Source organism: Alligator sinensis, unplaced genomic scaffold, assembly GCF_000455745.1.
Source record: "Alligator sinensis unplaced genomic scaffold, ASM45574v1 scaffold166_1, whole genome shotgun sequence".
Lineage (NCBI taxonomy): Eukaryota > Metazoa > Chordata > Crocodylia > Alligatoridae > Alligator > Alligator sinensis.
The window spans coordinates 378,732-402,559 of NW_005842098.1; the positions used below are offsets into that span (position 1 = coordinate 378,732).

At 41.5% G+C, this 23,828-nt stretch overlaps 1 protein-coding gene across 6 annotated transcripts in view; it reads right to left on the bottom strand.

The window, feature by feature from the left end:
• ATF7IP (activating transcription factor 7 interacting protein) overlaps positions 1-23,828 on the bottom strand; it is a 159,032-nt gene that overhangs the window by 114,974 nt on the left and 20,230 nt on the right. Inside the window, exon 1 of one of the 6 annotated variants that reach the window (XM_025204801.1) lies at positions 22,452-22,705. The exons of 4 other annotated variants lie outside the window; for them this stretch is intronic. Coding sequence is in view for 1 of the 2 variants with exons in the window: in XM_014520218.2 (XP_014375704.1) it covers positions 14,060-14,079 (20 nt within the window). In the remaining variant the exon portion in view is untranslated. Of the gene's footprint in view, positions 1-14,059; positions 14,384-22,451; positions 22,706-23,828 lie in introns of those variants that run through there. One more of the 6 variants, XM_014520218.2, reaches the window with a different exon arrangement.

Here is a 23,828-nt window from a genome sequence, read left to right on the forward strand (position 1 = left end):
CTTCGCTTGGAAGTTGGTTCCAGATCCTAGCCGCCCTGACAGTGAAGTAGCACCTCCTGATATCTAGTCTAAATCTACCCTCTGCCAGCTTGTGACCGTTATTTCTTGTCACTCCTGGGAATGCTCAGGGGAACAGGGACTCCCCCAATGTCTGCTGGTCCCCCCGACCAGTTTGTAAACGGCCACTAGATCCCCCCTCAGCCTTCTCTTGCGGAGGCTGAACAGGTTCAGGTTCCTTAGCCTCTCCTCGTAGAGCCTGCCCTGCTGCCCCCTGATCATGCAAGTGGCCCTCCTCTGGACCCTCTCCATGTTGTCCACATCCCTCCTGAAGTGCAGCTTGGACCTGCTTGAGATGCATCTGTGGATGCATGACAAGGTGCGGTTGGCCTTCCTGGCCGTGTCCCCACACTGTCAGCCCATGTTCATTTTGGCATCAATAATGACTCCAAGATCCTTTTCTGCCTCTGCACTGACAAGAAGGGAGTTCCCCAGCCTGTAGGTATGCTGCTGGTTCTTCCTCCCCAGGTGCAGTACCTTGCACTTGTCAGTGTTGAAACCCATCCTGTTCTCATCCGCCCACCCCTGTAACCTGTCTAGGTCCGATTGCAGCCTAATCCTCCCTTCTAGCGTGCCCACTTCCCCCCCATCTTAGTGTCATTTTATTCATCCTTTTTCTATGCCACATAGTGACATTAGACATGGAAGTGGATAAATCCAGTGCCTGTCTGTGCCTTCTGTCCACATTACCAGATGGGCTGGAAATTCTATTACAGGCTGCGTAACTTCAGCGCAACTGGGAGCCACACAGCATGCAGACCCCTGCTATACCAATTCCTGCCACCCCTCACAAACCAAGCCCTGGGTTCTTTGAGCCCCGAAGGGCAGGGGGAGACTAGAGATCCTGGCAGTGGCAGGCGGCGCCTCCGAGCAGTAGGGCAAGTGGCACTGGGGCATAAGCCTGTAAGGCCACTATCCATCCCTCAAAATCGGCCACAAGGTAGATATCCTTGTCTAGCAGGCTTACGCACCTTACAGCACACCTCTTGGGAATCATTGGTCTGTAACACGCTAGTTTGCCATGACAGTGAAGTATGCCTTGAAAAGTGATAGTTTTGTCAGTATTAGATCTGGCCTGTGGAGCTCCCCATGACAGTACATTTCACTCTTTCTGGATCCAATTTTAACTGGGAGTGGGGGGAGGGAGAAGAGGTGCCCCCCAGTTATCACCACTTTGCTAAACACTGTTGCAGACTTAACTAAATAAGATAAATATATTGAGCACGAAAGGTTCTGTGCTCTACAATCTGAATACAATTAAATCACTCACTCCACTTTATACACTGCTCTATGCTGTCCTCTCCCAAAATCTGCTGAAGTGAACTCGAATTCACAAAAGCTTGTGCTCTATATGAGGCCTTAGTTAACCTATAAGATGCGCATCTACCCTGCCTGCTCCCTGACTTCAGACATGGCTGAACATGGCTAACTACCTCATTCTATTCGACTTATGCCTTTCTCATGCTTTTTTATATCATAAGGAATGAAATTTCATCTTAAAGTCTTCCCCCACCCCTTGCAGGGATGTTTTATGGTTAACGCTTTCAAGCAGGTTTCTTGTCCCAAGAGAAAGAGGTTCAGATTTCTAGAGCTATACTGAACTGGAACCAGAAAGAAGCTTCCCAGATTCCTAGGTTTTGTTTGAGAAATATTCATGGATATGGGGTGACAAGAGGGCACTAACTTCCAAACCCTGGAGATTCAAAAACAGTCCTTGATTGGTTTAATGAACTGAGATGTTACTTGGGTGACATGACTATCATGGATGAATCCATTGCAAGCCAGATGTGCGGGAAGACTGGGTGTGGCAACCTCTTGCTAGACTTCCTGTTTGCGCTGACCACCTACCCCCCCATCACCAGTATAAGAGAGATTTCAAATTTCTTCCAATACTGGCATCATGCTGAAGAGCTCAAATCTGTCAACCATCCACATTTTCATTAGTTTTGCATATGACCTCCACAAGTAGGGCTGCAATAAATAAAAAGGCAGTCTTAAAATACAAGATATATATTTTCACGTCACAGAAGTGATTTTAATTGGCTGTCAATATTCAGTAAGCTATTTTGCAGTCCATTCATTAACAGTAGCAGCACATCATGATTTTCTAAATCAGGAGGTGTTCAGCTTTGAGTGTTCAACCCATACCATGGACTGTGCAACTCCCAGGCTGCATGCCACACAGGCCAGGTGTCACACTCCACCCTCCTACTGTGTCATTCCAGCACCCCTCCACCCTGAACACCATGCCACATGAGTCCTTCCTACCACTCCGCAGGCAGCCTGCTATACTATGTTGGTGCCCTGCATTGTGCCACATAGGGTCCCTGAGCTACTTGGTGGCAGGTTCCACTCAGTCCCACTTCCAGGGGTGGAGTCAGGCAGCAAAAGTCAGAGAAGGAAGGGGGAAGCCCAGCAACTCCAGTGGGAGAAGCTGCCAGAGTAGTGGGATGAGTGGCACTTGGAACTGGGAGCCCAAGAGCTATATGTTAACCCTTTCCAAGTCATATGCGGCCCATGGGTTGCTAGTTAGAAAGCCTTGTTCTAAATGAACTGTGAAACCTAACAAAAATTAATAATTAGATACTTTTTTTCAGGAGTTAAAAGGGCACTATTTACTTCCTCCAAAACATGTACTGGCATTCTAGTTTAGTCTAAGGACAACTAACCAGGGTGGATAAAAAATGATTTCAGAATTTTTTTTTTTAATTTTTTTAAATTTAATCATATTTTTAAGATGCTTTAAAAAAACCAACCCTATATAAAGATAGTTTTAATTTAAGATATGTTAAAGCTCAAAGATACTATCACAGAATAGGGATTATAACTTCTATTATATACTATGAGACAATATATTCATGCAACCTTTTTTAGAAAAGTTTTATAAATAGGTCACAACAGGTCATGGACTATATTAGGGGCCCAATTGTATACCTGCATAAAGCAGGTATCAAATTTAGGCACGAATAGTTAAATGTGCCTTAAGGGATATGTAGAAGCCTTAGCGCTGTGTATTTCGACTGAATGGGCCGAAGCTGAGCCCGTGGGGCCCTGCACTGCTACTGGGCACCACCAGCAAGCAGCAGCAGTGGGTGCTGTTCTCCAGGTGCAGATGCTGAGGCTGGAGCAGCAGTTCCAGCAGAAGTTCCTGTTGGCGTGCCAACCAACTTGAAGTCCTAAGTCAGTTGGTATACCAACAGGTACCACTGCTTGCCAGAACCACCGCTTCAGCTCCAATGACTGCCCTGTGGAGAACAACACCCACTGCTTCTGATTCTTGGTGCTGCCTGGCAGCTGTGTGGGGACCCATGGGCTTGGCTCTGGCCTGCTCTCAGCTGACACTGGGGAGGCAGAAACATGGGGGGGAGGACTGGAGGCTCCCACACCCCTTGGCCAGTGATGGGCTTCACTGCCGTGGGCTTTGGGATACTAGTGGGCAGCTTGGTACCATGCGGCCAGGCCCAGGACTGGGTGCAGCTGCCTTGAGTTGCTAGACACAGCCTGGAGGCTCAGGTGTACCTGCTGCTCACTTGGAGCCAAGCCACCTCTGGCTGCAGCCCAGCGGTTCCAGCTCCATGTGCCACTGAGAGCCCCTCTGGCCCCTCGGCATGCACCACACCTTTCTCTGCACTTCCCAGACAAGAAAGCACTCATTGTTCACGCCACCCCCAGCCACTTTCCCAGCATGGCACCTGCCTGCAGGCCTCTATGTGGCTGTGCATGCAGGGGGCTGTCCAGGGTGCTTCCCAAGACAGGCTGCAAACACACTGGCCCAGTAAGCCGTGTTAAGGCACCTGTCACGTGTAGATGTGCACCTTAAGAAAATCGCCTTATTGTGCCTTTGGCTGAGATGCATTAAGTTTAGGTGCCTGTAAGTGCACATGTGGACATGCCCTGTGATGCTTGGTTTCAGTTCTCAAACTGTGGATTTGTGTCTCCAGCGTTAATATCCTTGTTAACAGCAGTATATGGAAGTGATAGATAAGACACATGATTACCCACCCATCAGCCCTATTGTCTCTCTGCATGCTTGTGTACATAGACTCAAGCCCTTACCTCTCTTTAAAAGTGCAGTTTCAAGAGGTTAAATGAATAGAGGATATCAAGCAACAAGCATGCACTTTTTGCAGAAAAAAATCAAGGCATCCTTGCTTTAATCAAGGCATCATGACCAGTGATTTAAATCAAATCCACCCTGCAACTAACATCGCTAAAATAGGCATGGATGAGAAACAAGACAAGGCAGTCCAAGCAAACCAGTATTTATTTACATGTTTTTAAAAAAGTATTTTAAGTTAGGGTCATAGACTCGAAGCAATTTTTAATGGAAGAAAGAAAAGTTTAAATTCTAGAATTGTTAAATTAGCACTATAAAAGTGTTTCCTTTAATGCAAAAAATCACCAAAACAGCTGCCCAATTACACAAGAGTCATGAGATAATATGGTATTCATTAAATTCAAACAGCCAGAACAATTAACAACTTTGTTACTAAAACAGCATTGGTCTTGAGGATAATTTACAAGTTTCTAAACCTGGAGATGTAAAGATACCTTATTTTCTCACATACAACACACTTTTCCCTTCAAAAATGACCCCCCCAAATTTAAGCAGGGAAGCAGTTTTCTTCACTGGAAAAGAAGCAAGCCTGGAGCCACTGTGCATGTCATGCACCTGTCAAGATGGCTGCCAAGGCAGCAGATTCCTTTGTTAACCCTCTCACAGCCACAGCTGTGGCTGAACAATGTATCTTATCCCTGAAGCAGCAAGTGAACTGCTGGTAGTATCTTGATGAGGCCTGTAATGTTGAAACAACATTTTATTTAGAGGAGATTATATAAAAGAACTACTTATAGTAATGAACTAACAGTTCTGGTACTGTCCTTTCAATGGTTTAAGGCAGGGATTGGCACATGTACCAGGGGTTGCTAACTGTGGCACATGGAGACATTATCCCTGGCATGCCTGGAGGCATGAAAGGAAATGGTTAAAAAAAAAATTTAAAGTTGCTGCTCTGGGCTCTCCCATGCAGCCACAGCTGCCAGCACCATGGCAGGCACTGGGGACGGAGACAGGAGAACACAGGAAGGGAGGCTGTGTTCTGCTGACCCTGCCCCCAGGCTACATCCTCCAGCCCAGCCTGGCCCCTGGAGGGAGCCGGGGGCCCAGGCAGGTGCTTCGCTGGGCCACTGCACTGGAGATTCCCAGCAGGTGGGTGAGCCCTGGACCTGTCCCACCAGTCTGGGGCAGAACCGGAGTGCCAAGCATTGCCACTGGACAGTTGGGGCAGGGTCTGGGTAGTACAGGGGCAGGCGCTGCAGGCAAACCGGCCCAGCCAGGCTCCTAGGAAGGTGGGGGCTGGGTGGGAAGTGGGACCTACCTCAGGGCTCTGTGGGCTCAAGCTGTGACAGGTGAGCAGGCAGGGGCACCCAACAGCACCTGAGGTGAGGCCTGGACCAGCCCATGCAGCTCCGCAGGGATGGGCCACCGCCACCCTGCCTGTGAAGGGACGTTGGCCAGGGCAGGACTCTGGGTTCAGAGAACTTCTGCCTCCAGGCTCAGCCTCCCAGTGCACTGGTCACAGTGCATGCAGAGCTGCCCCCAGTGCAAGGGCCTGGCCCTGCCTGGCCCCTGGCCTTGTCCATGCACAGCTCCCCTCAAGGGGCCGGGGGCAGGCACTGGACAGAGCCACCGTGCTGCAAGCTCCCAGATGGCTCGGCCCCGAGTGCCACCTGTGGCGACGGTTCCCAGAGCTCAAGGGGTTCCCGCTGTTGTCCAGGGGGCTCCACTCCACTTATATTATGCCTGGCATGCACAGAGACTGAGCTGGGAGCCCCCTGAACCTGGCGTCTTCCTTTGGCCAGGCAGTGCTCCCTCACGGGCAGAGCAGCTGCACCCCATCCCCGCAGAGCTGCGAGGGCCAGGCTGGGCCCCACCTTGGGTGCCGCTGGTAACCCTCGCTTGCTGAGTCTGCGGAGCCCTGGGGCAGCCCCTGCTCTCCTCCAAATGCCACCTTCCTAAGGGCCTGGCTGGATCAGCCTGCCCACAGTGCCTCCCCTCTTTCCCCACTCATCACAACATGCTTAACAAAAAAGAATGTACAAGTACAAAAGGCAGTATATGAAGCTTTATTTGTTGTCACCAGATTTAGAATTTTTAGAAAACCTGGTATTTTCTGTAACATTTATGATATGACACAGCAACATTTATGATCATTAACTGCCTTAAATATGCCGTACATCTTGCCATGCAACCCCCAGTCCTGGTTTTGGCTTTTGTGGTGTGCTGGCATTTTGGCACCTTACAAGGTAGACATTGTGGGTTTTTTGGCACTCTGACCTGAAACGTTGCCTACCCCTGGTTCTAGGGCCTATGCTTGTGTGACAGAGTAAGGCGTCCTGGAAACAAAGCATCCAGGAAGCATGCCATCCCAAGAGATAGTCTGGGTGATGCAGCTGGCAGCAGGAACTTCCTGGATACTGCATTTCCAGGTGAATTTATGCTACACAGTTTCCCGTAACTCTGGAAAAAAGTATTTCTACATTCCACCTTCCAAAAAGCCTTATTTGGGGGTGTTGTATGCAAGCAAATATGGTAATTCTCCCAATGTAGACCTCCCACCTCCAGAATTATAAGTTGCAATAGGAACCAATTTTCCTACACTTCTCAGAAATAACCTTTGTAGAGGAAAAAAAATAGTATTTCCTCTTGTCTGCCAGTCTGGGAACTACAATCAATCTAGAAGCAGTTTTCACTTCTTGGCACTTCTCCTGCATTTAAGCTGAGATGTGAGAGGACAACCTATCCTATTCCACCCGAAGATATTACTTTATCTGAATGCTTTGATAGGTGGGAAACCAAAATCTCACTGTCTCTACAGTTTTTTTCTGCAGAGAAAAGAAGTGGCAAGCACAGAAGACAAAATTTCCACGATGTGGTTACAACTGTAATAATGGGAAAACTGGACTTGGATGTAAGAACCAATTAAAAAGAAAAACTAGGCTAAGGGAGAACAAGAGGAAAAAATGGTTTGCCTATCCCCTCTTACAGGTAAACTGTAAATGTTCTGCTGCGGACAATCACGATGTTCCAAATACCATCACAAGTAACAAGGAACAAATGACATTTGCCAAAATATTTTAACCAAAGTTTATCAAGTTTTTCTTCTGCAGATGGAAAGACCAGAAAGAAATATTATAGTACTCTGAAGCTGAACAAACTCCACAGAAAAAAAAAAAATACTGGTGACAGTTTAGGATTCTAATGGAGTAATATTTTAGTCCAACACATTGTAAGAGGAAGACCTTATTCATTATGAGATCCAAATAGTATACTATTTCCAAGTTCAGTATTTTGCCCAAATCAGTCAGTTTCCTCCAGTATAGGATGACTGATTTTGCCTCATTATTTACTTTTATTCAAACAGTATGCACACTGGCTCAAAGGATTTTAGTCCTAGCTCTGCCATTGGTTTAAGTAAGTAATTCTGGTCCAATCAGCACACCTCTGCACCTCATAAAATTTTGAGGTCTACTTTGAGATATACCAGTGAAGAACTGCACAACACTTAGGTATTATCATTAATAATACATTTTTATATAATAGATAGCAAAGGAGGGAATCACAGTGGCAGCACCCCTCTCTCCTACTGCCCAGCCCCAATGCCCCCCAAAACAGGGAGGGGGCAGGCAAATGCAGGCCAGGTGGACACGGAGCAGTGGGGGGGGGGGGTGGCAAACAGAGAAGCAATGGGGAGGGTGGATGTGGAGCAAGGGAATGGAGCCCCAGATGTGGGGCTCCATTCCCGCCCCCCATCATTCTTGACAGGCAGTTTGCTAGTAAAGAATAAATGGAAAGATTGCTACACCTTCAAGTGGAAAGGACTCTCAGAAAGTCCAAACTGTAGGTAACAGTGGTAGAGCTTAGTAGCATGGGGACATAAATGAAAGCCCTTGAGGTTAGTGGCAAAGAAATCATCTTTGTAGACTTCTGGCAGGATTAAAAAAGGAGAAGGGGGAAATTAATCTTGATTTGTATTTCAATTAATGAAATAATTAATCTACTTCTTGTCCAGAATGGGCCTGAAAGCTCTAGATATTACTCATAAAAAAATCTTTTATTCATCCCTGCATTACCAGTCTAGCATGTATGCAAAAGACAAAAGCAAAAGATCTGAACTGTTTAACAATCTGAAGTGGCTCTCCAGTGTATGCCAAAATATGTAGCCAATTACAACCAATAGCTAAGAAGTAGATGACATTTTAAATGCCGGTCATCAAGCTGAGCATCCAGGCTTTTCTTAGGCATAGCAAGACTGCAATTAGTTGTTCCACTGAGGAAGGTATACAATACTTAATATTTTTGAGGTTTTACCACAAATCTTTTGAACTTTGTTAATAGAAAGTCTGACAGAAGTGATTAACATCTGAACTTCTCAATTTTTTGGCAAGTCAACAAGTAAAGTTTAGAATAAGAGATTAATATAGGATTTCTTGTGGTTAATTCTTAGAGAAAGAAAAATGAAAGAGAGAGATAGCGTCATAAAAATAAACTAGATCTTCTGTGCTAATAATTCTGTCCAACACCAGCTTCCATACAAGACACCAGCTTAACATTTAGTGAAGCTTCTTAGAATTAGAGAGATCAAGGGGAACATTTGTTGTCTCCAGCTAAGCATACAGGTTTAGAATAAGGTAAGACAGATCAGGACAAACTATCTGTTTTATGAATCTGGTCTCAGCTGTTGGAAGTTTTTATTCCTAAAATTAGATCCAACTGATGCTCTCTCTCAAGATCAAGTTAACTTTTATGTATTGCACATACATACTAGTTGAAATTCCTCGGCATGCTGACATTGTAGACTTGGAGGCTGATAGTGCTTCATGACTTCCACATCCATAAAAAAAGTATGTTTATTCTAAACCAGATGAGGATTCCAGAGCCAACATAATAGTTCAAAATGGTTTTTCACATAGCTCACTGTACATACTTTCGATTTAGTATTTAGAAACAATTGGAAGAGAATTTTAAGCACATCCTTCCCACAAGAGTGAATGACCTGTTCCAATGGGATATGGGAGGCCAATGGCAACTGAGAAATGGTTCTTCATAAAAGAATACCATTCATCTAAATAGATTATCTCCAGAGCCAATTGCAGTTTCAAATACTTTAAAATTCTGTGCGCTGCATTTCAATTTGTAATTTCTGTGGCTAGCAAATACCAGGGTGAATAAATGTTAAGTCTCATGGCAAATCCAGAGCGTTTTTCATCAATTACAGATTTAGTATTTCCTTGGTAGTTTTATGCTATTTTACGGGGGGGAGGGAAAAACTGGTTTTAAACAGAAGTGTCTACATACATGCGTATAAACAAGAACTAACGTTGAAAGTAGTATTACCCAGTCTTTTACTGAGGTCTTGTTGAAGCTAAGGCACTGTTTCACACCCTCAGAGTTGGCCTAATACCCTTGACAGATGAAAGCCAGCAAGAGAATACTCAGTCTTCTACTGGAGACTGTGACTCCCATAGCTTGAGCAGGAGAAACAAGATGCCTACTGTTTTTTAAAGAACTTATTATATGACTGCTTTAGAAGCAAATCACTTCACACTTCCACAGCCGCTGTCAACCTAAGCTACTATCTCCCATTTTTGAGGTAAGTCTTTGAGGAGGTTTTAGCATGTCAATTCATCAAACTTCTGGAAACATCAGATTCCTTGGGCCCAGTCAATTGAGTCTTAGAGGTGGTTTGGAATAGGAACCACACCTGTTATTCTGGTTGGTAATTTTCCTGACAGTAATGGAGGATGATGAAATGCCCAGGCTAGACTGATGGGCTGCTTTTCTTAATATCAAGCACAAGAGCTAATTATGATGTCTGCAGTTCTTGGTGATAACAACAGATAGAGTTTAAGTGATTTTGATTTGTTTGCTAGAAAATAGGGCAAGATTGGACAATTGTTTCACTACCCCAGAGGGCTCCTGCATGAGGTATGATGCAATTAGTTTCATCCATCTCGCTATTCAAAAGGTGTCTCAGGAAAGGCAGTAAACAAAGAATGGAGTATTCATCACATCATACCAAGCAAATGTGGTGGAACAGACAAAAGCAATGGAATACACAAATATATTCCAAGACCAGAAATTGGATGACTAAATGGGCTAAAGCTGAATCCAGATAAGACGTAACTAATTAATTCTCATAAAAATGGAGGAATTTAACAGAATGAGGTGATGAGGGTAATAACTGCCTCCCTGGTAGAAGGAGAAATGAACACATCATTTGTGATTCAGCTTCACAACACCCTTGGCAGTTCTGTTAGACCCAGAGGCTACTTAGAGAATATCAAGTATCATTGCTAGTAAACAAGGCTTTCTTAATCCCCTCTCTACCATTTTAGCCTGATATGACTGCAGGCACCTTTCCTCTCCCAGGTGAATTTAGAATCAGAACTTTGAGGCTACTATCGTCAACTGTGAACACAGCAAGGAAACTGACAAGCCAAATTCCAACCAAAAGAAAATTGTGCGTTTTCAGAAGTCCATCAGAATAAATACCCATTATTAAACTCTTTGTTAAAGCCAGGAGTATTTTTAATAACTAAATCATCTAGATAACAACAAAATAGCAGTAGACAGACATCAAATAAACTGCTATTTTTAGACATTTCCAACCATAAAATACAAAGAAAAACATAAATCATGAAGCCACCGACTATAATCGTCTAGAGTAATTTACTATTTTTAGTTACTATCTAGTTTGGGTATGTCACACACACTTGCTTTTCCTCAATATCAGACATTTTATTCAAGGCTTATGAACTCTGCTACCTCAATTTAGGCACTTAAAAAGAGGGTAGCTACTTCTGGAAAGGGCAACAGGGTGGGGCGGGGGGAACAAAAACTAAACAAAACAAACAAATCAGACTACAAAAACGCAGCCATAATTTATATAGCCATAACTACTTAACCATCAGTAGGATCAGGAAAAAAACTGTTGTCCAACATGGAAGGGAGAGGGACTCCTGGAACACAGTGATTGGATATGTTAAAAAATTTGAGATGACTTGAATTGCATGAGGTATTCATGGGATGTTTGTACACCTGCCGGGAGGCTGCTCCAATGCACTGCAATGACATTAATCAAGTCTGCTCGAGTGTGCTAACTGGCAACCTCCAGCCAGTCTCCATGTCTCAGGTATCTGTGTCCCCACACTTCAAAATGGCAGCAGGGGTGCATTAACTGAAGCTTGTTTGACAAGCTTTAGATAAAGTACCCCTGTCTCCATTTTGAAGTGTGGGGACACTGATACACAAGATGCTGTGGGCACTTTAATTAGAGTGGCTCTTGGAGTGGCTTCAAGAGCCACTCTAATTAAAGCACCTCCCCCTTCCCTCCCCCACCTCCCGAGCACGTGCAAGTATCCCTAGAGTTTAAACCCAGGAGGAATGATTATCATCTCGTCTGACCTCCTGTATAAAACTCAGCCATTAAATTCTATCTATCATCTTTGCACTGGGCCCAAGAAAGTTCTCTCAGCAAGATCTCAAGTCTTAAGACTGGAGATGAGAATCCACCATTTCTTTGTTTGCTTGTTCCAACAGTTAATTATTCTTCACTTCTACAAATATATGCCTAATTTCTAAATTTGAAATTAATCAGGTTTCCATCACTGGCTCCATGTTAGATCAAGGAGCCTGGCACTGTCAACTCTGGGAAGTATTTACACACCTTAAAAACAAGTCACATTGACCTTTTTGGTAAACTAAAATAGACTGAGGGCTGAAGAACAAGCCAAACAACAGCAGGAGAATTCAAAACATGAGAATGAGATACAGAGTTCCAACATCAGGCTCACCAAAGCAGAATACAGAGATAAAATATTTCTCCTATTCCTACTCACTGTCCCCCAGTTTATATATCCAAAGACTTTACTACAACTTTTCCCCACACCACTATCCTGAGAGCTAACATTCACTTATTTGCCTGCTGCGATTCCCAAGTCCTTTGCAGGGTAACTCTTTTCCACGGTACAATTCCCAATTTACGTATTTTCTGTATGCCTGGTCCTCAACATATAACTTTGCTTGGCTACATTAAAGTATGCAGCTTGAAATGGATCAGTTTACCAAGTGATCTAGCATATCTTGTACAGCTTTTCTATCTTCCTTAGTTACGAATCTGGCAATCTTTTTATTGTGTGCAAATTTTAATTTGTGCAGCAATTTAATATTAATTTACATTGATGGACTGAAATGTTTAATAACTGTTGGATCTGTAACAAATCACTGAGGAGCTCCACCACACCTCCCCTGCCATTTAGAAGGGATTACGTACTAACAGATACTTTGAGATCTATTAGTTAGCCAGTTCTTAATCCATTTAATATGCTCTTTAGTTTAAAAAAAAAAAATAATACACAGAATAAATAAAAACACCTTGTATTAAATCAAGTATTTTATACACATCTAAATATAATCACCCCTATATGGTTTCCTTGATTTGATAAAACTTGAAGTCAGGCTTGTTTGACAAGTTTTATTTTGTATCATACTTTCACCTTAATCTTCAGGTTAACATGTCCATCTAGTAATGAGTTTATACCTACCTTTACTACACTACCTTTACTAGGATTTTCTGTTCCTAGTATAGTTGAATTCCCACTTTGCAAGCTTTAGCATTGAAAAAAATTAATTTCTTTCAAAAGGTCTTTGGCTTCCCTTATCAGTTTCCTACATTTCATACCTTCCAGTTTGTTAACTAGTTCTTTTGTTTCCACATTAGTTATAATCTTTTTTATTTCTAAATAGCTACCTTTGCTTTGTCAATAAACTGTGATAGGATTTTACATAATTTGTTTCTCTTTCATTGTGGAAACTGGTTTTTGTATACAATTAAAGAGCTCCCAATTTTAGGATGCAGAATTCCCACATCTACTATTCTAATTTATTTTGAACTTGGACATACAGCCACAATCAGAAAAAAACTTCTGAAATAACAAGGTGACAACCCTATACTTCTTGGTCAGTAGAAAGCTGGAACAGCTTCCATCTAAAATTAAAAGTATATAATGTGCGGTACAATGACAACAATGACAACTCAAAACCTCCTTTAGGCTTCCTTTCGTGTCAGGCAAATGGCAATGTAGTACATCTGCCCTACATATACAGTACACAGAGATGGTATGAGTGCAATATATGAAGAAAGACAATGGAAAGTATTTTAAAATTAGCAATACTTCCGAGTGTCAATATGTTTGGCTTACAGGAACAAGCTACTTTTGTCAATACCACAGAGAAGGGGAAAAAATAGAAAATGAAAAATATCCAACTAGGTCTGAGGGTTTGTTTTTTTTGCTTAAAATGCACACAACACTTAAATATATTTGACTTTGTATTGTCCCAAATTAACAACAGATTTACACAGACAGCAGTTCAGAGTCCACCATTTTAAACATCAATTTCGTCAGCTGTGATGGAAATTAAATTTAAACCACAAGCAGTTTGGTTCTTGGATGTAGGATGATGCAGTTATCCCACATGACACAAGTCAAAATACCATGAGCAGACTTGCACGTCTGCAGCCTACACCAGTAAAGGAAAGTAAGCTCACAACAGTATGTCTCTCTGTGCATCAGTTGGTGTCACTGTAGAGACACAATAATGGGCTAGCAAAAGAATGAACACTTGAACCAAATGTAATAGAGAAAAAATAACAAGATTCAAGATATTTTAAAATCTTCGGTTTTAACTGCAACAAAATATTTTATGGTAACTGCAAGTTACTCTCCCTACATGAAGAATAACCCCAAAATACTGCTATTAAAAATCAAATTACTTCCCACACCCCCCAAAAAACATAACATCTAATTCCATAAATTAAGTATTTTTCAGCTTCTTGGCATTGTGCCCAAAGGGGAGTAGGGGGTACAGGGAAATGAACAGAAAAAGGAAATTGATAGGCCTCAAAAAAATAAGGCAGCAGAAGAAATTCAGTTCTCTTACCTGAAGAAAGGCCGACACATGCAAAACGAACTTCCTCCTCTGTATAAGCCACGGGCATGCAGCTCATTTGCATAAATATCAAGAGCTACAAGAAGACTTCCAGGTCAGCCATCTTGAGACACACCTTGCTTGTTTATACACAAGCAGCAGTACTATAGGGTAGCCAGAGCCTGAGCTAATGTACTACTTGTCAGTGGTCCACATCTGTTCAGTAAAGTGTAATGAAATCTCCCATTCACCCACGTAAGTGAATAAATAGGTCACTAGTATCACTACGGCTCACTAAACAAGCATGCTACAGTCTCCAACTGAATATTGCAACTGAAAGTGTCCAGAGTCAGAGAACTCTTTGTACTGCTTTCTATGCTGCCAACTACTAGCACTGCAGCAACTATGTGCAGTGAAGTACCTCCCACATACCACACAGTGGTACCAACAAGCAGAAATTTATGAGAGCAGAAAAGGCAGCATGTTAAAAAAAAGCAAAAGAAAGCTAGAATTCTTCAGTATTTCCACAGTCAGAACCCATCTATGTTCAGGTTCCTTTCTGCACCTTTTCAAATCAATCAACCTGGTTCTTTCACCCCAGAAACCAGAATGCTTGCACACTCCACATAAAAGTCCATGACACATGTTACTTGCTGCCAAAGCTGAGCCAGACTGCAGTTACAGCTAGCTGGCGCCAGTAAAATTTACATAAAGGGGGCCTCATTACATGCCTAAACTGCAGCAGAGTATTGCTGAGTAAAGCCGTCCTCCCCCCCTCCCCAATCAGACAATTCCTGGTTCTAGAATATTAGTAAACAAATAACTAGGCTGCATCAGTCCAGATCCAAGTCACAGCAATAAGGTTAACAATTAGCTTAATATGGTGATAGAAAATAGGGCTTTAAAATACAGTCTACAAAAGAAGAGATTCCACTTTTTCAGGTACACCTAGTGAGAAGGATGCCAATACTAAAGACCTCATTCCAAGTGTTTTTCATAAGCACATAGCTGCAATGCAAATAACATTTGAATGAAGCAAGTTTACTCAAGCTGTGTACTATTGCCTGCCTCAAATACTAGAGCAATAACCAATACCCGAGAGCCTACCAATACTAGGCAATTATACATCAGCTTCACAGAAAAAAAGTGACCCAATTTTCAGCTGCTATTGACAAGTGAGCAGTCTGGCCCATTTATTTTCCCTTCATCAAGCAGATGGAGCTGTGGGCTCTGTCATTTCCAGTGCCTCACATAATAGAGCTACAGGTAGGCACAAGTCTGAATTTCACCCTCCTTTTAACTTCAAATGGTTAATAATTACATACATTTTCCCCTCCCTCCAGGAAGAGCCCAACTGTATTAATAACTTAATGAAATATATGTACGCTTCATTAAGCTCGCTCTACCTTTTGAATAAGCGGACCACATTTTGCAGATATCAATTGGGAGGAAAAAAGATCTTCAATACCCTTCTGTAGTTTTAATGCCTATAGCAGCTCTTAATACATGTGAATTTTGTGCAATCCCAAAATGAAACTAAAAACAAAACTGCAGTATTGTTGGCCTTTCTATCTAGAAAAATTATTGCTATTGCAATATGGCACCATTTAATGGACCATCTGAAGAAAAGGAAATGAATGAAAGAACAGGGGCACGTGTCAGCTCCAGGCAGGTAAAGTCAGGTTCCTTCCTATACAGAAAAAAAAATCAGCTTTGCTCTACTTCTCTCCCTTACTGCACCACAGTTTATCCTCTCAAAAGGAACACAAACTTTATTTTATATAGTTTCTTTTCATTACAAGAATATTTTTGCTTCAGGTCTGGTTACAGGTAATTTGGCATTACACAATTTATTCAAAAGAAAATGCATTAAGTATCTGAGAATTTTTAATCATCCAAATCACTTTTTTTTTTTCCCTGCACCCTTTACTGTGGTGTTTGAGAGCCTGAACTGATGTATAGCCAAGAAGCTTCTTTTTCCAGAATGAGTGCCAGATTAAATCACCACCATTAACTAAGAGACCTAGTAATACTTTGCTTTTATGTATTAGAAAGTCCTGGGATTTATATTCTTTTCAGCCAGATTTGTACTCATTAGCACTTCTAAGTACTGTGCACTACGCATCTTCCAATGACGCTTTTGTCATTTGCAGAGTGAATCATCAGATAAACAGCCTCCTTGCAATTCCCATCCACAGCCTGAAGATAAAGGACACCAAATGCTGCTAAGAATAAACTGCATCTCCTATATACAGCAAATTGCACTATAGCCACGTGCACGTATCACCAGCCTTCTAGCAAGGCTCTCAGTACACAATAAAGCTGCTATTAGGAAACAAGGCAACTTCCCTGTCCTTATTTTATTTTCTAGCTAGTTTGTGCTAACACCCAATTCCACTCCTCTAATGAAACTCCACTCCAGAGCTTATAGCCAGCCGAAGAGATCAGCTCTCCTTCTGTTGTGTTTAGAAAGGCACCACCCTGCTTCCAGAACCTTCCCAACAAACTCAAGGACACTCCCTTGTTTTAAGCTGTTTTCCACTCCTCCCTGCATCTGGTTACATGCTCAACTAGTTCCGATTAAGCTGGTTTTCAGATGCAGACGGTAGTTTAGAACAGGAACAGCTAGCCAACTGAGGATTCAAAAGCATATCAACTAAGTTTTAAAAAGCACAATGAACTGTTTCCATGGCAAAAGTAAACTGGAGAAGCTAGAAAAGGACTTGTTAAACCCCAAAGCAGCTCCAACACCTGTGTTTTTCATATAAAGGCACAGTAACAAATGATAACCAGCAGAGCATCATTTGTAGATGCTTCCAAATTAATTTTTGCATATGAGAAGCATTCAACTTAAAGTACACCTACTTAAACAGCAACCTAGTCACTCACATACTCCAGTTATTTTCATTCCTAAAAAGCCTAAAATGTTTCTCCCTCCTGCCTATAGTTCGCATATCCATACACAGCACAAACATCTAAAAAGATTTAGGTTACCTCTGCATTCTTAATGTAGGATGGATAAGAACTCTCCTCTCAATACACACCACATTTTGAATCTAAAAATCAAATTTAACCCCCCACCCTCCAACTTCTAAATTTTGTTCAATGGAGCAATAGCAGCCACACAGGCAAAACACACAAACCCTGAAAAAAGGGCATCCATGAACTGCAAATGTCACTACAGTTGCTTGTATGCACAGAAGAAAGGCTCTTCTAGGAAAGTCTAACTTGCTTATGAAGAAAAGTATTAGAAATCATTTATTCTGGATCACAATCAGTTTAAGTGATTTCTTTTAGCCATCCGACTCATATTTAGAAAAAAAAACCCATAGCTAATAAAGATCAAATCTAATGGATTAAATTTTGTTTTATCAAAGCACCAGGGGGGGAAAAAATTCCCCACTGGTGTTCTTAAAAATCAGACTTTCACTAAACTTCCCCTTTACAGCACCAAACAACAATTATTCATAAATCACATGGCCAAGACTGGTCTTCCCCAGACTTCTAATTTTTAGTCTTAGAAAGATGCCAAAAACCTATACTGATTTTAAGTGTGGAAACTGTCAACACCACACTTAAATGCAAGGGGCCATGTACCTCAATATGCAGCAGCACGTGCCAAGTGAAGGGGGCAGTTACGAACCTCCTCCAATAAAGGAGGAAGTCAGGCCTCAAACAACTGAAGAGCAGCTAGCTTGTGAATCGTAAATACTATGCCCCCTCACCTCCTGTTTAGATAACAATTCTTAATTATAGTACGCTTCCTCACCTGCTTACCTGAATTTGCTACGTTTCACTCACTTCCAGTTCAATTTACATGTAGACCTTCACTCACTATTAAATGAGCACAACAAAAATGTAAGAAGGTCTAAAGCTGCTAGTAAATGATGCATAAAAATTAACACCTGATCAACTGATACCTTAAGAAATCATACTAAAATTATGCTAGAAATTCAAGGCCATTTTAACTGTTTATTCACAACATGAATGATTGTAGTATGTTTAAATGCTAGATTCAAAATGATTCTGCAAGGTCTGGAGTTATTTCTACTCCTTAAAAAAAAGCAAAAAAAAAAAAACAAACACACACACACACACACACACACACACACACAGGAAGCACTTCAGAAGTGATTTGCACATATTGGTGTAGTGCATTAATTCAGCAGTCCATTCCAGTTGGGTTTGATTCCTGCCTGAAATTGTTTGCTACCAAAACATCTACTGAAAATGAGAAGATGCAGCTGTGGAAACTGAGACAATTCTGGGTTTTCAAAGGAACATTTTTAAAAAAATAACCAAGCTGTGTTAGAACAGTTCCAAATGACAGTAAGGTTTTGAAATGAGTGACTTAGAAAAAAGTGAGCATGAAGTACTCATGTAAATGCAGAGTACAGCTTTGTGTATTATTCAAGTGCACTACTGTAATGAGCTGCAAAAACTCAATCTGCATTATTTTTTGGCAATTACTGTTTGGTGCACCACTCAGAACTTTACATTTTTTCTGACATATAAGCAATCAAAATATCCTGAGCATGTCCTTCACATTTACTTTGTGTCAGCAAAGTCGTTTATCTACAGTGGAGGAAGTCTCTAAAGGAAAAAGGTTATGCATGTACCAGAACCAAGTTGAAGTAGTCAGAATTTAAAGCCCTGTTGGTTATCTCACCATGAAAATGTATGGCAAGCTTTTAGTTAAAAAGCCTATATTGTTCCATTAGACTGCTATCTTAATGACTGCCATAACAGATCAAATTGATGGCAAATAAATAAATTGTCCCTCTGTATGTGAACCAATACTTTTTGCCTCCTTTTTCCACTGCTAAGCAGGCATTAAAGGTAAGGCAGCAAGGCCAGAGGAAGAGAAATACTATCATACAGTCTTCCTGAATAACTCTTAAGAGCTTAGATCACTCGAAATGAGGTGTGCTCTATAGCAGTATCAAAAGGTAGTTAAAGGTAGCAGTTTCAAAATGTAACAGATTTTAAACATTCCAAAAAGCCACTTTAAGAAAATAAACAAGCAGTCTTTCAAAGGTTCCCCAGTGGGCCAGTTATTTCCTGAAGAGCTTGCAAAACAGCTATTGCTTCTAAAATGGCCCATAAAAGAATAAAGTAAACTAAAACAAAGCAAGGGACAAACACTAAAGTAAAAGGGAGAACAGGGATTGAAGAGGAAGGATAGTTTGATGGTTAAGACACAGCTCAGGAGAACAACTGATTTCCTGTGTGACCTGGGCAACTTGTGCCTCTCATTCATCTGTAAAATGGGCATAATCTACTCAGCTCACATGAGAAAGTAGGGCTAGTTTAAGTACTCCTAAAGGACATAAAAAACTTTTCCTTTCGTGCAAAAATTTAAGTAACACAGTTATCCTGACACAGAGAAGAGTAAAAAAAACCAGTCATCTTACATGTACTGTAAGGTGACTGGTTCTTTTACTCTTCTCTGTGTGTTAGGATAACCATGTTCCTACATTCACATTGCTACGTAAGTAGAAAGGAGTTATCTGTAAAAATAACAGAAAATGGTACAGCTATACCTCGACTATAAACTTATGATTATTTCACAAAATAAGAACATGCTCAAATTATTCCTTCCCTCTCTTCATTAGTACTCTTCTCCCCATTCTGGGTGGTTTTAGGCACAAAAATCTCATCCCCTCCAATTACTGCAAGGGAGAATGCTATTTCAATTTTAAAAGATATAAAGTGATACAAGTTCCACCCCCCGCCCAACCTTGATATGGAGTTTTTACTATCTGGCATTAATAAGAAATGTGATCACACTGGTTTATATGCCCCTCCTCCCACCCTGAAGAGACTTATTTAAAAGATTTAGGGGTTAGGATTATTCCAGCCTGTATATTTTACAGAAAGATAGAAAGGCACCTTGGCATGGGAGATGGGAAAGAATAAGCCTCACTGGTTTATGGCAAGAGGGAGGGTTTATACACCAAACAAAATCTGGTAAATTATATAGGCACAGTTCTAACATGTTTATGAAGATTAACTTGTCAAAAGGGAAAAAAAAAAAAGAAAAAACACACCCTCAAATTCTGAAACTTCCAAATGTTTGAAAAAAGAGTTTTTAACATGTTAACTTTCGTTTAGTCAATAAAGAGAGACCACTGAAAACCCCTATGTTGACTTAAGTGAAACAGTCAAGGTCACTGAACAAAAACAAAATCATAATAATACAAAGTAAGAATATTAGCAGCTTCACTTGCATTATTGCCTAAGTTCAGGAATCCATCTTCCCATGATATATGTTTATAACTCCTTAAATGTGTGTGTGTGTGTGGGGGGGAAGAATGGACCTTTGACCAATGCATGTATTTAATCAAGGGTGTCCAACTTCAAGGTGCCTGGGGGCCGCATGCTACACCACTCATGGACGCTGGACTACACATTGCAGGGACTTCATGCTGTACAGGCTTTCAGGAGACCCCAGCACATGCAGCCCCCTGCTGTGCTGAACTCCCCTTGCTACTACCACGTAAGGCTACATGCTGCTGTGAACACAACCCCAGACTCCCCCCCCCCCCCCCCCCCCCCTTTGCACTGCACGAGTTCCCCCCCCATTTCTGCTGCCACAGGCAAGTTACCACCCCCACCCCCGCAATCACACAAGTAGAATAAGCACACTCCCCCTCACCAATGCCGTGAGGGAAAGCCCTTCCCCCTGTCATTACCATATGAGCAGCACTAGCTCCCTGCACAAGTCCCCACACCCCTTCTGCTGTGTCAGCTGGACAACCTCCACCTGCTGCCTGGGCAGTAAGCTTAATGGACCACCTCCAGCTGTGCTGTCCTGTCCCAAAGACTCCTGCTACTGCCGCCTGCCATCAGCGCCAGCACCACTGCCAATGGGGAGAATGGCAGCTAGGCAGGAGTTTACGGGCTGCACATTAACCCCTTGCGGGCTAGACACAGCTTGTGGACCACCAGTTGGAAAGCCCTACATTTAATTATGGAAAAACATTTGCTCAACACAAGCAAATAATCAGACTGTGCTCAAATGATATTATTTTATTAAATTTTTAGAGATTTGCCTTTTTCACATGCACACAAAAAAAAGATGACTCTCAAGCTCTTAGGAGACCCACAACCTACACTATACGCTATCGAAGAATTATATTCTCAGAGCTGTATAATTTTCACTAATTCAACAAGAAACATTAGAAGTCACTCACAGAAGCAGAAATTTATAGATTTCTTAAGCCACAGAGTGCACCTTCCTTAATTAGATACAGAATATGTGCTGATAAAAAGCACACATTCAGGGACAAAGACTCAATTCTTCCCTAACATTTGCCTATTAAAAGATAAGTTTAATAGTATCTTTAGTACTTAGTTCATCTTCAGACAGGGAACATTATGTCTCTGTTTTGAACATTCACTTTTTGGGGGGCTTTCTGAGCTGCTTCTTGGAGGACATCAAGACGTTCCTATTATCAGGCTTTTTTTATTATTATTTATTTTTAAAGGACTCACGTTAAATTCAAGGCATCTAGAGCCAGTACTGGTCACAAGCAGAAAAAAATAAGAAGGGGGAAGACTATTAGCTTGACTGGGGAGAAAAATGCCTGTTTTTAAATGAAAAAAGTAGTGCACTACTTGTGCATGTGTAGTCACTTCCCTTACCTCCAAGCCCTCGGACACTGATACTTATCAACTACGAGTCTATGGCTGTCAAACAGATGTGAATGCTAGGCCATGTGAAACCATGTAAACTCCCACACTCAGATCTGAATGAAACTACATAAAAACAAAGCAGGAAATCGTTTCTTTCATTTCTACTGTTCATTTTATGGTTCTGTAAGCTCCATATTTGGAGGTAACTGCTTTGCAATCACAATATGAGACCAGAAAACTATTTACTAGTAAATAAATGTTGTTCTTCCCACATGCGTAGGGGTGGGGTTTAAGATTTCCAATATGCAAAATGTTGGAGAAAAATAAAACAGGTTAAAAATAGGATCACCGAATGCAATGCTCATTTAACTTCTCGATTATAAATTTGCAGTAACAGATTTCTGTAGCATTATTTTCAATTTAGTGGCATAATATAGAAAGCTTCTAGGAAACGCCAGAAAAAACTGTGGGTTCTTCTCGCCTGAAGTAAGCTGAAACTGGGAAAAGTCAAGGTTTTATACATCTGCAAAGATGACCTTTGACCTTACCAGCCCCACCCACCACAATGCTTGTGAAAGTTACTGACATTTAACCTAACTCAGTGTGCTCAGATTTCCTGTTCAAAGGAAAGAAGGAAAAACACACATAACCCCCCCCCCCAAAAAAACAACTTTAAATATTCCTATTCACCTGAGAACTAGTTCTTGTCTCTAAAGTTTGAAATTATTATTTATTTATTTATTTTGAGAAGGGAACTGTTTCTTACCTCTAAATCTGAAGCATGTGACTCCAGCAGGCTTGCTCATTTGCATACAGTCAGGCTAAACTGCTGCAATGAAGAACACTTCGTCAGCCATTTTGAGACAGCACTGACTCAGTTGCACTGCAAATGTGATTAAGATGGCTGCAACATGCACTCAAGATCAGCCACTCAGTTACAACTCAGCAATGGGTAGCACATTTATACAGCAAAGCACCTCCCCCTCTTTACCACACTGCAAAAAATAATACATGCACAGGAGAAAAATGGTTACTGCACAGGCAAAAAATAGTTAATGCACATGCTGCAACACTGCAGCCTCTCAGAGCACAAGTGGTATTTAAAAAAGAAGAAAAAAAAAAGAAAAGAGAAAAAAAAAAAGAAAAACCATGTGAAGCAAGAAGACAGACAGCCTCGTTACATCTGTGAACCAGCAACCAGCCGGTGGCTCAGGATTTATATTACATACTCCAAATCCTTCCCGACTCCAGGCAGCTCCTAATCCATGTCACATATTAACAGCTACAGAGATGAGCCAAATCATGCATAGAACTGACAAACATTAGGGAATACTCTTCAAGAGGAGCCTCATTTCAGTCCTAAAGAAGTGAAAATCTGCTCAAGGCCATTACAGGTTTTACTATTCATCATTCCAATATTACAGAAATATTTTGGAAATCTAGTTATCCAGTACAAAGTCAGATATATTTGAACATGGAAGTTAACTTCACAAAAAAACCCCCAAACAAACAAACAAACCACACCAAAAACAAACTAACCACCCCCACAACAACCCCCCCATCTCCATCACAAACACCAAAATAAAACACCTATAAACCTCCACACAACAGATGACTAAAATTTAAGAAAAAAAATGTTTCCAAGAAATTATATAATCACACCAGTTTATGATCTTGTTAGACAGGATATGCAGCTGGATCACCTATAGCTATCTTGCTGAAAGGTTTCATGATGGGTTCCCCTCCATATAATGCAGTTCTTTAGACTAAATGGTGATTCTTTAAAAAAAGTACATATTTACACAGGATTTTAATGAAACCAGAATTAAAGGGGAACCTGCACCATCTCAAAGGTCAGTTATTAAACACAACCACCTGTTCTATCAGCCAGCAAAATCTCAGTTTCTAAGAGAGTCCCTCCATATTCATCTCACTGTATTCTATAGATACGGACTATGATAGCCATACAAATAAAACTGCCTGTGAAGGAGGTCTCACAACAAGAGTACAGGGGCTTCATAGCAAAGCCAAAAAACAAACCCTTTTTCTATCCTCCAACACAAAAGTATACTGGGTTCTTTGGAAGTTGAACACCTGCTTAAAAGTTGTAAAAATGGAAAGCATACCCTTTATCTGTTTGAAG